Source organism: Ictidomys tridecemlineatus, assembly GCF_052094955.1.
Source record: "Ictidomys tridecemlineatus isolate mIctTri1 chromosome 12 unlocalized genomic scaffold, mIctTri1.hap1 SUPER_12_unloc_9, whole genome shotgun sequence".
Classification (NCBI taxonomy): Eukaryota; Metazoa; Chordata; class Mammalia; order Rodentia; family Sciuridae; genus Ictidomys; species Ictidomys tridecemlineatus.
Window position 1 is genome coordinate 71,236 of NW_027520967.1, and position 14,333 is coordinate 85,568.

General features: G+C 49.3%; 1 protein-coding gene across 1 annotated transcript in view; it reads left to right on the forward strand.

Moving 5' to 3' along the window:
• The window catches only part of LOC144372381 (acyl-coenzyme A oxidase-like protein), a 143,534-nt gene that overhangs the window by 69,942 nt on the left and 59,259 nt on the right, over positions 1-14,333 (forward strand). The window contains exon 9 of the mRNA XM_078035782.1: positions 1,166-1,200. Coding sequence (XP_077891908.1) covers positions 1,166-1,200 — 35 coding nt within the window. The remainder of the gene's footprint in view (positions 1-1,165; positions 1,201-14,333) is intronic.

Consider the following 14,333-nt stretch of genomic DNA (forward strand, 5'->3'; position numbering starts at 1 on the left):
CATTTTCATTGTTAGAGTCTGTAAACAAGTCAGGATGGCGCCTGGCATTTTGCCAGAGGGAGTGGTTTGTGAAGCAACTCCAGCAAGCCATTAAGTGTGGAGATTCCTTATTGGTTGACTGCTGTATCTAGTTTATGTTAATTAAGATAAGCTGTGTGGATTGTATATATACCCCTCCTGTCCTACAATAAACAGCTCCCACTCCTGCTGTATCAACGTACACAAGTTGCTCGTCACCCCCTGGTTATTTTGCTGCAGCCGGACTGCGGCATTTCATAATTAAAGTTTTGCCTATATATTGTGCTAATAGCAATAGCTAAATAAATATTTGTAGAGTTTTCCTTATCTGTTGGGGATTGGCACACACACACACACACACACACACACACACACACCAATGCAGAAAAGATGCTTCATGCTTACATTTCTTGTGAGAAGTTAATTATTTGGTCATTGTACAGATGGGGAAATTGAGGCTCAAAGTCTCAGAATCTATCGTCCACCTTGTGTGAGCTAGCTGTGGCCCAGGCTTTAGCATTTGACCCCCCACATTTGCTTAGGAGGTTTCCATGACCCTCCCTACAGACAAAAGAGGAAGTCACAGCTTCACCTCAGCCTGCAGTTGCTGCTGTGTTCTGCAGTGGCCTGCACGGGCTCTTGACGTCACCTGAGCATTTCAGGCTAAGTTTTTTTGTTGCGCCCAGGGCTGGGTCTTGAGTTGGACCTTTCCCAGGGGGCCCATCTCCTTGGTGGCCTGGACCCCACTGATGTTCCTGGGGCTAGGAGGCAGTGAGGGGTCCCCTGGTGGCTTTGCTGTCCCAATGTAAACCTTGCAGTTAGCCACAGGCTGCCTCCGGTCCTTCCACTGCTGACGCAGAGCTGAAAGAGCCCCGTTCGGGACGTCTTTCCTGATGAAGGACACCTTCTCTTTAACCCATAAGGAAATATTTTAGGCTTCTTTAAGACCTTTTCAAAACACAATGATCACTTAAAAGCAACGTCGAAACTAAAGATCTATCATTAAATGTGCTACTTATGAAGTATTAGCAACAGAGCACTTTAGGAATCTTTTAAGAAATATTTGACTGTATTGAGTTAATTTTCTTGTGAATCAACCTGTCCTTGATATTAACTAATGTATGCTTCTTTCTCTTCTTCATTACAGCTTGGGTTGACCATCGCCATTCGCTATAGCCACAGGTAAAGCTTTATTTATTTATTTATTTATTTATTTTTAAAGAACTGTGCTTACTAGTTTGGAGCTTTTAATTTATTCCAGTCCTAGCGTTTATGAGTTTATTTTTGGTGGCTGCTCTTCCATGATGTTAATGGCACCGATGAAATTGTCCTAGGTGCTTAATTGGTAAGAGCAAATTGCTATTCAGAAGAATAAGGACTCTATGCAAAACTGGTGGTAGGTGGAACATTTCTGTTAAAACACAAAAATGGGAAGCTCCACAGCAGGGACACAGAAGTGGTTTCTGAGTAATGTCACCTGCCTAAGAGTAATAACCAAAATCAGAGGTGCCCTGCGTGTGAGGCCAGGCCAGGCCAGGCCAGGCGAGCCCCTGCCCCGTCCCCACGGGGCCTCTTCCTCTTGTCTTGCCACGTCTGGCAGTGGCAAAAAGCCTCCATTTTCATCTTGCTGCAGGATTTCTACTTTGGTCTCAACTGCATCAAGTTTATGAAAATGCTTGTACTATCTAATGCCCTCTCCTACCACAAACGGGCATCCTAGAATGAACTCTTTCCTGTTTGCAAGCATCAGCATGTATTATACACTGAATTAAAGTAAGAGCCAACCCCAGTGAAGGGCGACAGGCAGTGCTGACAAACTGTGTGCATGGCCTCCCCAAGAACCACCTTTGTGTAAAGGCTTAGGGCTCAAGGGACATTGTCACAAACTCTCCACAAACAACCCAGAGGGTTACAAGTTCACCTCCTAAAATGCCTGTAACAAACTGTATGCATGGTTTCAATTTAAATGTGGAATCAGATAATCACTAAGACCCAGAGAGACAGACCCTGGCTCTGTGCAGATATGAGAAGGCAGAGGGCCGGCCTGGCCTTGGACTCCTGGGATGAGTGTGTGGGAGGAAAAGTGTTCATGTCAGACATTTCCAGGGCCTGAGGAAGAAGCTGCCTCAGAGAAGCTCATTACTGTGCAGGGGCAAAGAAATGTCTTCCCCTACCCATCACTAGGCTCATGGCTGAGCCACACAATGGCAGACAGGTAATGGGAGGGGGCCTACCAGGTTACTTCATGGATGACGCAGGAGCCTTCATAAGGAAGTGGGGACAATGTTGGAAAGTGGGTGTGATCTGATGGTAATAACAGGGCACCTTGGCTTCCTGTTTGCTCAGTTTCTTCCCTGTTCCTGTGTCTTCAGACATCCAGAAGCTCTGCCAGGTCCTAGCAGGGCCCCATCCAAGATGCTTTACCACCTGCTTCAGGGGAAGGGTGGGAACGTGAGAGCGACCTTCCTCTTCTGTTATTTTCTCCAAGGTGCCACCTCTTAGGGTAGTGTGTCCGGCGCCCTCAGTTACCTGTGTTTCTAGGTCTGCTGTGTGCACGATCCCTGCACCTGTGGGAGCACATTGTCCTGCAGAGGCCTGCCATTCCCTGTCACATAGCCAGGCTGCTGCGGGGAGAAGGTGCCTGAGCAAATGTGGCGTGGACGCAGGACCCCAAAGCTGATGGGATACCTGGTGTGTCATTCTCGGGCGAGGGGTTGGAAGTGTTCTCTCAGCAACTGTCAAGAGGCTCTTTTTCTAGAGTGTTCTAAATGTGGACTGCTCCAGAATGAGAAAGGTGAGGGGGCGGGGAGAGGGAGAGGGCAGGAGAGGCTGATTTTTCTTGGGCTCCGTTTTTCTCTGTCACCTGCGTCCTGCAGGTCAAGGAAGGGAGCAGCCCGTTTCAAGGCAGGAGCCAAAGGTGCCCCTCCTCTAAGAAAGCCAAGATGGCGCTCGAGACCGGGCTCCTTCCCGAGATGCCTAGGGTTGCTTTCCTGTGGCTCTGTGGAGAGTCGTGGCTGTGTGGAAACTCAGTCTATAGGTGGGTTGGGAATAAAGCCTTCTCGTTCGCACTTTGCCAGGCTGAAGGTCTTTGGTCCCTGCGGTTTAGGATTGGGTAAGGTGGCAGAGCAGGGCAAAGCTGGAGAGGGGCAGGCTGCCTGGGACCTTTGTCCCTGCTCTTGTCACAACTAGGCCAATGGCAGAGATTTGTCTCCCCTCCAGAACCCAGAGGGGAGGCCTGAAGTCATTCATGTTGCCACCAGCTCCCTGTGCGTGGTGGAGATGCCTGCCTGGGCTGAACCTGGTCTTCCCTCGGAAGGGAGACTGCCTCCTTGCCCTCCACTGGGCATGGCTGCCTCTGCCTCCTCCTGGGGCTGGAGGTGGTGCTGAGTACTGGAAGGAGCATGCTGCCCGGGGGTTGCCAAGTTGTCATGGACCTTCTGCTGTGGTTCCTTTTTCCCCAGAGCAGCATGACCTCATTGAGCAATGTGGTGGGGAGACAGTGGTCAGAAGGCTGCGCAGAGAAGTGGACATTGTGAGCTGTGGCCTGCAGGAGCCAAGAGTCGGCTCTTGTGAGCAGGGGAAGGTGTGCAGCCCTCAGGGCCCTGTGGGCACTTCCCTGCCCAACTTTGGGGTCCTGATGTTGCTTCAGACTTCAGACATGGGAACACGGAGGGAAATTTCAATTCTGAGTCCTCAGGTTGGTCCCTGGTGTGTGCGTCAACCTCCCTGGTTTGAGGCATTTCCTTCATGACACTCTGTCAAGAAATCAGTTGGCCAACAGCCACTGGCTGTCAAGGGGGTCAGTATTACCCGGGTTCGCCCCGTGCGCTCTGCCTCTCACCAGCCGAGTGTTTTTGGACATTTGCCTGTCTGTCTCGTCTTAGGCTCTACAATCTGCTCTCCAGTTTGTCTTGGGCAAATTCCCTACCCTCTCTGATCCTCTCTTACTTCTTACCTGGATGTACCTATCCTGGGGGCTGTGGTGGAAAGTGTATATTATAGAAAAAGCTCTGAGGCTGTGTCAGGCTCCCGGAAGGCCTGAATGCAGGTGGTATGACTCTGAAAGTGTTGGCCATCTTAGTGGCAGGCATGGGAGGACAGTGGCCCCGAGGCCCACCATGTCAAGCCTCTGCCTTATAGTGAAGGAGCTGGTGACAGCTGATAAGCCATTTTTCAGAGAGCTTAGGGCTTTGGAATTGCTCCTCTTGTGGCTAAAGTCATGGAGCCTGCTCCTGTCGCTGTGACTGCCTGGTCACTAAGCTTGTGTCATGCTCATGTGCTCTGTGGCCCAAGGTCTGATGCGCCCTAGAGGTGGCTCACCCTGCCTCACAGTCTGGAGCCTCTGCTGGAGGCTGGAGGGTGGAGAACCCTGTTATCCAAAGTCTGGTTCACTCATGTGCCTGGTAGGAGACGCTGGCTATGGCTGGGCCTCTGCTGCTCTCCGCATGGGCTGGCCTGGCTTCCTCACGGCACAGTGGTTGACTGTCTCTGAGTGTCCCAGAAAGAGAGAGGGGCAGGTGGAAGCTGCCTCCTTTCTGTGACCCAGTCTGAGAAGTCGCAAAGCATCACCTTATTGCATTGGTTGGAGCTGTAGCCCCTGCCCCCCACTGCCTGTATTCTAAGAGAGGAAGTGGAGACCATTCCTCTTAGCTAAGGGAGCCGATGACTTTGGAGCATGTGGGGCAGGAGGGACCAGTGGCCCTTGTAGAAGGTGCAGTGTGCCACCCAGGCTGAACGAATGCCAGAGGCTATCTGGAGCACTGGTGAGAACTTGAGACACCGTTCTTGCTGCAAGCTGCTTATTCGTTAGGGAAGCAGAGCAGGCACACGGGAGGACTCGAGAGGACACATGGGAGGTAAATGAGCCAAGGATCCTTAGAGGAAGTGGTCTCCAACCACCCTCTTCCTCTAGAGTGAGCAGTCACAAAGGCAGCTGTGTCACCTGCATGAGTCGGAGGGCTTCGGGAAGAGAAAAAAATGAGTAGAAAGTGATTGTAGTAGCTCAGAGATGACTTTGGAGCTTGGCTGGGCTTCTGTCAAAGCAAAGCTGTCTGACGCACACAAGCCACGATGCAGAGGGCTACTGAGCCCTTGACCTGTCTGAGGACTGACATCCTCAATACTATGGAGACACGGAGGGCATTTATTACCAAAGGATGTGTTCTCCGAAAATTGTTTCTGAAGTAGAAAGAATTCTTATTTTAAAACTCCAGGAAGTCCTGAAGCATCTGTGAGTTTGTGGTGGGGAGGAAACCTACCTTTGGGAATGCCTCAATTGCCAGGAATTGATGTCACTTGTGGAGGTGTCCCTGAAGAGCCATCTGTGGGTCAGGCCTGTGCCATCTGCCCTTCCTTCTCCATGTCCTTTGTCCCACCTTTTCTTTGTGGGTATAGGAGGAATTGGCCTTTTCTCTCAGAAGCCTGCAGGCCACTGTTGCCTGGTAGTAGCTCTTCTGGCCCTCTGATGTGAGCCTGCCACCTACTTCTCCCCTCATTCAGGAAGAAGAAGATGAAGGATGAGAGTTTCTAGTTAAGTCCCTTCTTTTCAAGTCTCCTTCACTTTTTTGTATTTACTGAAACTTCTCTTATTTTGTTTGTTTTTGGAAAAATAAGCTTAACATTTGTCTTAGTCTGTTTATGCTGCTATAGCAAAATGCTATAGATAGGGTAATTTATAAAGAGAAAAGTATTTCCCACAGTTCTGGGGAAGCCAAGGTTAAGGTTCAGGCAGATTCAGAGTGTAGTGAGGGCTGCTCCTTACTTCCAAGATGGCGGACTTCCAAGATGGCAGACTTCCAAGATGGCACATTCTCTGGAGGGAGCAACATGGTGTCCTCACATGACAGAAGGAGGAAGAACAAGATAGCCCAACAATAGTGCAAGTTTTTTTTTATATAAGGTCCTTAATTCCATTCATATGGACGAACCCTCAAGGGCTAATCACCTCTTAAAGACCCTGCCTCTTAATACTAACATTGGCCATTAAGTTTCAACATCCAAATCTTGAAAGGGGCACATTGAAACCATAGCATAATTTTAACCATTTTTAAGTATTATACTTCAGTGGCAAAAAGTACATTCACATTTTTGTGTAATCAACACCATTATTCATTTCCAGAATTTTTTTTTGTCGTACCAAACTATAACTAAATGTCCCCTTTCCCTTTTCTCTGTCTTCTCATTCCCTGCCACCATATTCTACTTTCTATCTCTGTGAATTCACCTACCCTAGGCACCTCACATGGATGGAATCATAAGTGTTTGTCCAAGTTCGTTAGCTTGTTTCAGTTAGCATAGTGTCTTCAAGACCTGACCGTGTTGTAGCATGTGTGAGAATCTCCTTCCTTTTGAAGGTGAGTGAATTCCATTGTACGTATGTACCGTGTTGGTTTTCTCATTCATCCATCAGTGGGTGCTTGGGTTATTCCTGCCATTTGGCCACTGTGAACATGGGTGTGGAAATACCTGTTTGAGTCCCTCTTTTCACTGATACCAGAGTGGGATTTGGGATCCTAGGGTAATTCTAAGTTTAGTCTTTTGAGGAGTAGCCACCACACTGTTTTCCTTTTGATTACTTCTTAAAATGGCGTTGTGCCTCATGCTTACGCAGTTCCAGGTCACTCAAAGGTTCATGCTTGCTATTGAGAAATGGTTCCCATTTCCTTGTCATGTTTACCCAGAGTCCAGATGCTGAGATTGAGAGCTTCCTAGGTCTTCTTCGTGTGAGGAAGGTTACTTCTGGAAGACAGGTTTGGGACTTGGGGTTTGAATCACCAGGTCTGTTTCCAAAGTTCTAACTGAAGGGCCAGGGCCAAGAGTAATGATGGAGACAACCCCGATTGACCTCTAGAATAGATGGAGGTGGAGGTGGGGAAAGGGGAGGAGGCAAATGTGGTTCTAGAATGACAGAACTAACTTTTGCAGAGGAGTGGATTTGGGGGTCTTAAAGGAGCTGAGTGTGACAGGAGGGGAAAGAGTCTCCAGAATCTTGATCTTGATCTTGATGAGCAGGCAGCACCCTCAGGCTGCTACAGACATAGGGTGGAGTGGGGGCAGAGCTACCCCAGAGCAAGAGGGGCCCTTGCGTGGCAGCCCCAGGGCTGCCTTGTGCATGCCTGTGAATGTGCAGGGGTGCGATCTTCCTTGTTAAAGTGAACAGTGTTCAGGGTAGGAACCCCTGCACACATTTGCACACATACCTCCTCCCACTTCTGCCCCAGAAACCGGCAACTCCTGCTAGACCAGCTATTCCAGTTCTGTCTGCCTGGTTCAGCAGTGTGTGTGTGTGTGTGTGTGTGTGTGTGTGTGTGTGTGTGTGAGAGAGAGAGAGAGAGAGAGAGAGAGAGAGAGAGAGAGAGGTGAGTGTCATTGAGACCCTGAGACCTGGTGCAGGTAGGGTGCTGAGGGGTCTGGAAGTGAGGCCACCATGGTCATATTCAGACAGCATAAACACAGGAAGCAAGAAGAGCGTCAGCCATGACTGACAATGAATTTCATACCAGATCCCACTGTGCGCCATTTATTATCCTGCCTTTTAAATTTATTTTTGTCAAGTCAAGTCATTTTCGCGGAGTGGAAAATTGACTCTTGATGCTCATTCCCCACTGTTTGGCTTGAGGTTTTCGCGTGGAATCCACACAGTGGTGACAGCTGGGTAACCCCCAGAAGTTCCCTTTGCAGATAACAGCTCTTGGGGCCCCATCGCCCACACAGTGGGGAACAATTTCCCCACTGTGTGGGTGTTTTTTGTTTTGTTTTGTTTTTTTCTTTTTCTACAAGATTGAAAGAGTTAACTGTTCTTCCTGCCTGAGGAAACACAGTCCCTCCTGGTGGTACCCCTGGGGTGATAAGGAACGAGGAAATGGGCCAGAGGGGGCATCTCACCTTAGCTCTCCTTCTCTGGCCACGTAAACCAGCAGTGTGGAATTTTTGCACCTGCTGCTTACGCCCATATTTCTTAGAAAAGCTCATGAAAGTCGGGGACAAGATGAGAGAACTACCCATAACAGGATGCTTCTGTTCGATGTCTTTCTTTAGTGAATGAGGAAGGAAGCAGATTTTCCATTCGGTGGCTTGAGTTCAATGGAAGTCCGCAGGGTGTGACTTGTGGACAGCACCCAGCAGTGGTCCTTGCTGGTTTCTCACAGGTCCTAAGAAAAGCCCATTTGGTCTCCACTGAGGTCTGTCCAAACCTGACACTGAAGTCATAGGTGCCACCTCCCTGTGAGGCTTCCAGTGCCCCAGGAGATGCAGGGGGAGGGAGAACTGGGGACCCCCAGAGAAGCGGGAGTGTGTCTACATGCAGTTTGGCGGTCCCCGACTGGTACTGTTGTGGCCACGTCCTCATGAGGAACTTGAGGACCTGTGATTAAGCTGTCACCCCAAGACCACGTGTGTGTGTGTGTGTGTGTGTGTGTGTGTGTGTGTGTGTGTCTGAATGAGCCCAGATGGCCCAGGAAGAAGGGAAGGGGTCGTGGACTCTTGTGTTCTGACTTGGATTAGAAGTGGAGTTTGAAGTTGGCAAATGAATCAGAGAGCTTATTGAAGGGACAGGCAGCATCAAGAAACAAAGGGAATTGTCATCCTGAAATGTAGAGGGAGGGAAAAACAGAAGCAGGGACATGGGGCCTATTGGAGTTTTAGGTCAAGTGTTGGCAGATACCTAGCGACTCCCATTTGCAGCTGGTTTGATCTTGTGGAGACAGCTGGGGGAGACTCTTGTTCTCCAAATTTTGTAAAAACAAACAAAAATGTCTTTCTGCCCTTTTTTCCCTTTCCAGGGAATAGATGTCTCTGTCACTGGCACTCTGGCTGACTGTTCCATCTGTCTCTCTTCCAAACTTCACAATGAGGCTCTGACCAGATTTGTACAGAGTTGCCAAGAAATTATTAACCTTAAATAATCTTAGAAGCAAAGCTGTCTTTTGGAAGGTTGCATTTGAAAGATAAATATTGCCCCCAAATGGCAGACCATAAATACTCAGAGTGTCCAGGTCCCATGGTCTTACTTAATGAGACCCTTGAAGGCTGAGGTTACATTGCTGTGTGTGTCACTTTGGACCTTGGCATGGGGCTGTGAGTGTGCCTGCAGAGTACAGGTGCTCTTCAGGGCCTGGGGGAGTGAGGGAGTAGATGGATGTGTCTCCCTGTGCTCCTCTGGTCTTCCTGTAACCCCTTGTCTCTTACCAGAAGAGTGGCCTTATCCTTTAGGATCTTTCTGGTCTGACCACTCAAGCTTGCTCACTGTCATACCCACAGGGTGAGCTCCAGGGGATCTTTGGCCTGCCAAGAAGGGGGACTTTCTCAGATCTGATCATTTCCTTCCACTCCGAAGCCCCACAGCTTCCACACCCAGAGGTCAGAGTCCTGGGCTTTCGCCTGGCATTCGAGCCCCCATTCCCACCTCATACCAAGCTTCCTGTCCCCACCACCTGATCTTGCTATTGCCTTTGGAAAATGTACTTCCCTCCTCTCTTCCATGTCAGTGAACTCCCACTCACCCTCCTGTGGACCCTGGGATGTCACCTCCTTTCCCAAGATTGATTGGGAACCCCCTCCTTTCTCTTGTCAGGTGTCAGAGTCAGATCTGACTCCACCTCTTCTTTACTTCAGGCAGCAGGGGGAAAGGCCGACTGCAGGGCCCACTCCACACAGGCCCCTGCACATCAGCACGTGGCTGCAGCTAAGGCCACTTACGTGAATGTTGTGGGCCTGGGATGGTCGCGGAGGAGGTCTTTCTTTTATGATATCTTCCTGAAAGAATGACCCATTTACTTTTAGAAGAATAAGGTGCTCAAATCAAATTGATCTCGAGATTCAACACCATTCAAATTTAGATCCTAGTGCAGACATTGACAAGTCAGTTAAAACATTTGTCAAGGCAAAAGTACTAGACCAGCCAAAGCAATCTCGAAAAGGAAAAGAACTAGATGTACAGGACCTATTTTCGAGACCTGCTATAAAGCTACAGTAATCAATTCAGTGCTGTATTGGGGAAAGGAGAGACATACAGGTCAATGAGACATTTATGTACGTAAGACCCTTACCAAATTTTTAAGAACTTGTATAGCAATGGACACGCAGGGATCAGGACCTAAACTTAAAACCTAAATGTGAAAACCTTCTAGAAAAAAAACTTAAGAAAGAGTCTTGATGAACTTGGGTAAGGCAAAGGTTCCTTCAGACACAGAAAGCACCAACTATAAAGGAAAAAGTTAGTAAAAATGTTATTTTATCCAAATTAAAAACATCTGCTCTTTGAGAAACACTGCTAAGCAATGACACAACAAGCCACAAATTGGGGGGAAATAGTTGCACAATACAGACCTGATAAAAGAGTTGTATCCATAATGTATATAACTCTCATAGCCGTACCAGGAAAACAAGACAGCCCAACTTAATAAATGGGCAGAAATGCCTCAGCTGATACTTCATTAAATAAGATATATGGATCATAAATAAAAACATGAAGAGATGCTCCAATATTATGAATCATTAAGGAAATGCAAATTAAGGTGATTATGCACACTGTATATTAGAATGGCTTAAAGCCTAATATTCTCCCTACCAAGAAACACCTCCAGGCCACAACCAGCAAACAGACAATGTGAATTGCTGAGTGACTGGCACCCTGACCTGTTGCTAGTGGGAAGGCAAAATGGCACTGCCACTGTGGGAAGATGTTTGGGTAGTTTCTGACAATAGGGGTCACACTTCTAAATGCTTCCGCAGGAGAAGTGAAAACATTTGTCCAAGCAAAAACCTGTAGGCAAACGCTGATTGCACCTCTGTCCATAACAACCTCACACTGATAACACTCCCAAGTGTCCTTCAACTGGGAGGTGACCCACTGGTACACCCACATCATCAGACACCACCAGCAATAAAAGGCACGAGGCTAAGAGAAGCCAGACTCCGAGGGGCACACACCACGTGACTCCATTTTTAGGACAATTAGGAAAACCTACAGAGGAGAAGAGATGCAGGCGGAGGGCCTGACCAGACATGGCCTGAGGACTTCTGGTGACATTTGAAGCCTTGATTGTGATGCTTACAGTACTACCTGCATTTCCCCCAAACTCATTCAACTCTGACACCCGAAAAGGGCAAATTTGCTGTAATGACATGACGTCAGTGAACTGGAACCCAGGAGAGCTTAGGTAGGAGTCCCAGCTTCACTTTTCAAGGTGCAGCCACCTTGACTGAGGCCGTGTTTCTGGTTCTGTCTTCCAAGGGCCTCTGTGTCTGGGGCAGGCTCTGCATCTGGAATGATGCCCGTCTCATGGGCCCCGGGTGAGGCCTCAAGTTCATGTTTCTGCCCACTTTATCACTTTCAGCAAGGGCAAGCTGTTGGCTTTCCACGTAAACACAGGTGCAGTCCCGTCTTATGTCAGCTGTGGACATTGCAGATGGAATGGGGCTTCAGGGAGGCCCTCTCACTGGGGCGGTGCAGCCCCAGGCGGTCAGATTTGACCTTGTCCTTCACCTACAGGCTGCCAGGCAAAGAGCATGCAAGGGGCCGCCAGAGTCGGCTCTCCAGTCTGGGGTCCCCTGAGCCCTCGGGGGTGCTGGGAGGACGTGACAGGCTTGGCTTCTGTTCCTCTGTGGGGCGGGAGCAGGTGCCCGAGGTCACATTCCAGGAGGCGCTGCTCATCTCATCCATCTGGAAAACTCTTCGCTGCTGACCTCTCCCCAGAGACGGGGAATGGGGTGCAGCTGTTCACAGCTCTCGCCAGTGAGAAAGCTGCCCCGCGTTCTGGCTGGGCGATCGCAGCAGGTGTTACCCCAACTCCCGCTTGGTTGACTGCCGCTGACCAAGTGGCCAAGGGCAGAGGGAGATGAGGCTGGACGAAGCCCAACAGCAAGGCTCATTACCGTGCTGAAAGGGGCTGCCATGCTGTCAGGGTCAGGGCGGCGGCCAGGCCAGCTCTGTTCAGGGCAGTGGTCAGGGCAGCCCGGCCAGGCAGGGGGAAGCCCAGGTAGACTCCAGCTGTGTTTGAACCAACTGCTCCTGCCTTCCCCAGGTCCCCTGGGCTGGCTGCACTGCAGGGCCCAGTGGGTGGCAAGCCTGAGTTTGCAGTTGGTCGGGCAGTTCATCCAGCACCTGCTTGAGCTTCTGTCTGGAGGGACGCTGACGTGTTGCGGACCTGGCTCACAGGCTGACAGTCCATGACATTGCCGTAAACCTGGTTTCTGATCTGGGCTCCCTCCTGCAGGGCCTCTCTGGAGTTGTGATGCATAATTAGATTGGCAAGGAGGAACTGGAGGCTCTGGTAAACTAGCCACAGAAAGTTCTAGATTTGCCTCCTTCCAGTCACTACATGCCTTACTTGTTGGCAACTTGCTGTATGAAATCCACTTGGTCTCACACGTGGCTCCAAGGTCCTGCCGATCAAGAACATGCTACAGCCTTTACATGACACACAGGGCGGAGCCTGTGGGGGTGCAGGGCATCTCTGAAGGGGCAGCCTCTGCGTCACCTGCAGTGAGCCCAATGCCGAACTGTGCTGAGACAGCTCTTTTCATATTCCCTGAGGTGGCTTATCACTTAGGTTTTGCTTCCTGTTGAGGTTGGTAGAGCCTCCAGGGCCACCCAGAGAGGCACTCCCTGCTCTGTTCCCGCCCAAGCCCTGTGTCCCCGGGTGCTCACTACATCCAGTGTGCTGGGTCTCCTGCAATGGTGCCTCCTCTTGGTATTTATGTTACTTCCTCCTAGGCCAGTGGTTTTGTGTCGGGGTCATTCTGTCTCTAAGGGACATCTGGTGATATATTTGTTGTCCTGACTGGAAGCACATTACTATTGGCATCTATCTAGTGAGTAGGTCAAGGATAGTCAGTGTCCTGCAATGCGTGGGACAGCCACTTAGAGCACCAGCCATCCAGCCCACAGCGAATAGTGCCTGGGGGCCGGGGGCACAGGCTGGACTGAGAGCTCCCGGGGTCAGCACAGTGTTTACTCCTCTTTTGATCTTTGGGGCTTGGCAGCACACACACACAATGTGCTCAGTCAGCATAGACCCCATCAAACCTTTTATTTAGAAGCTCACATGCTGTGTTGGTTTTTGTGTTGATAAAATATTTTTCAGTATTCCCTAAAAATGTTTTTTGTTCTATTTGTTGGCTCAGGGGGAGGGGATGGTGCTGGTGGTGTTTCATGGGTATAAACAGGAATCAAACCTGTTTGATTAATCATTTAAATGGATGGGGAGGGGTAGCCCCTCCAAAATGAAAGCTCCCCCAGAATCCCTTTATGTTTGCTCGTGCAATGATACAGAGATATAAACTGGCAAGAGGACAGCCCGCCCTCTGGAGCCAGCCCTCCAATCTCCCTGTTTGGCTTTCATTGGAGGCTCACAGGAAAGTCCTGCCCTGTTAATCAGCCACTAGCTGCAACGGAGCTGGAAGGTCATTGGTTATTTCACCTTGACTCCTATTTCCATTCTCCCTTTCCTCTTTTCAATCTTAAAAGGAGAAAGAAATGCAATCCTGGAAAAATATTTAAAGAAAAATTCAATTGAGATTTTGAATTGGCTAAATTGACTATAGGTCAATTTGTTCATTCAACCCGTACTCGCTGAGAACTCATTGAGGAAGGCAAAACATATCACGCCCGCCTCATTGGTCCTGATGAAGGTGGCACCCAATATTCTAAGGCTGGGGGGTGCTTGTATGGGGAGGGTACCTCAGCCATGAGGGACTCCACGGTATGTGCTGGAGAAACTTCTGGATGAGGAAGAGGAGTTGGCAGACACTGGGTAGAAGTATCATTGGTACTGTTAACCTGAATAACGTTTAGCCTAAAACCACCTCCAAACCTAGCTTAGGTTTGCTTAGCGTTTCTCTGTGGACAGCATACTTAACCTAACTCGATACGTAAGCAGACTGTAACCTAACTGGAAGCAAACTCGCCAAACAAGTAGCTGAGTCTCAACCAACCACAGCGGCCAAACCTCCAGCCAATCAGGGGCTGAGAGCTGCCCAGGTACCATCATATAAGGCAAATGCTGACAACAATCAATCAGGGTGTTCCTGTAGGTCACTTCTTCCCTGGGTGTAAAGCGCATGTGGGGCACTGAGTGTTCTGAAAGATTCGAGGTGCAGAGTTATCATGAATTTTTTTCTTTACTGAAATGAAGTTGGCTAAATTTAATTTGTCTAAAGTTTTCCTTTTAAGAGTACACATTCCAGACCCCACTTCTGTCGTTAGCTCCTTGTTTTCCACCAGGCAGAGCCCTAACACCTCTCCATCAAGGTACACATGACCCAGGTGGGATTTGAACTCAGGCCTTTGACCTTGACCCTCTTGTGCTTATTTG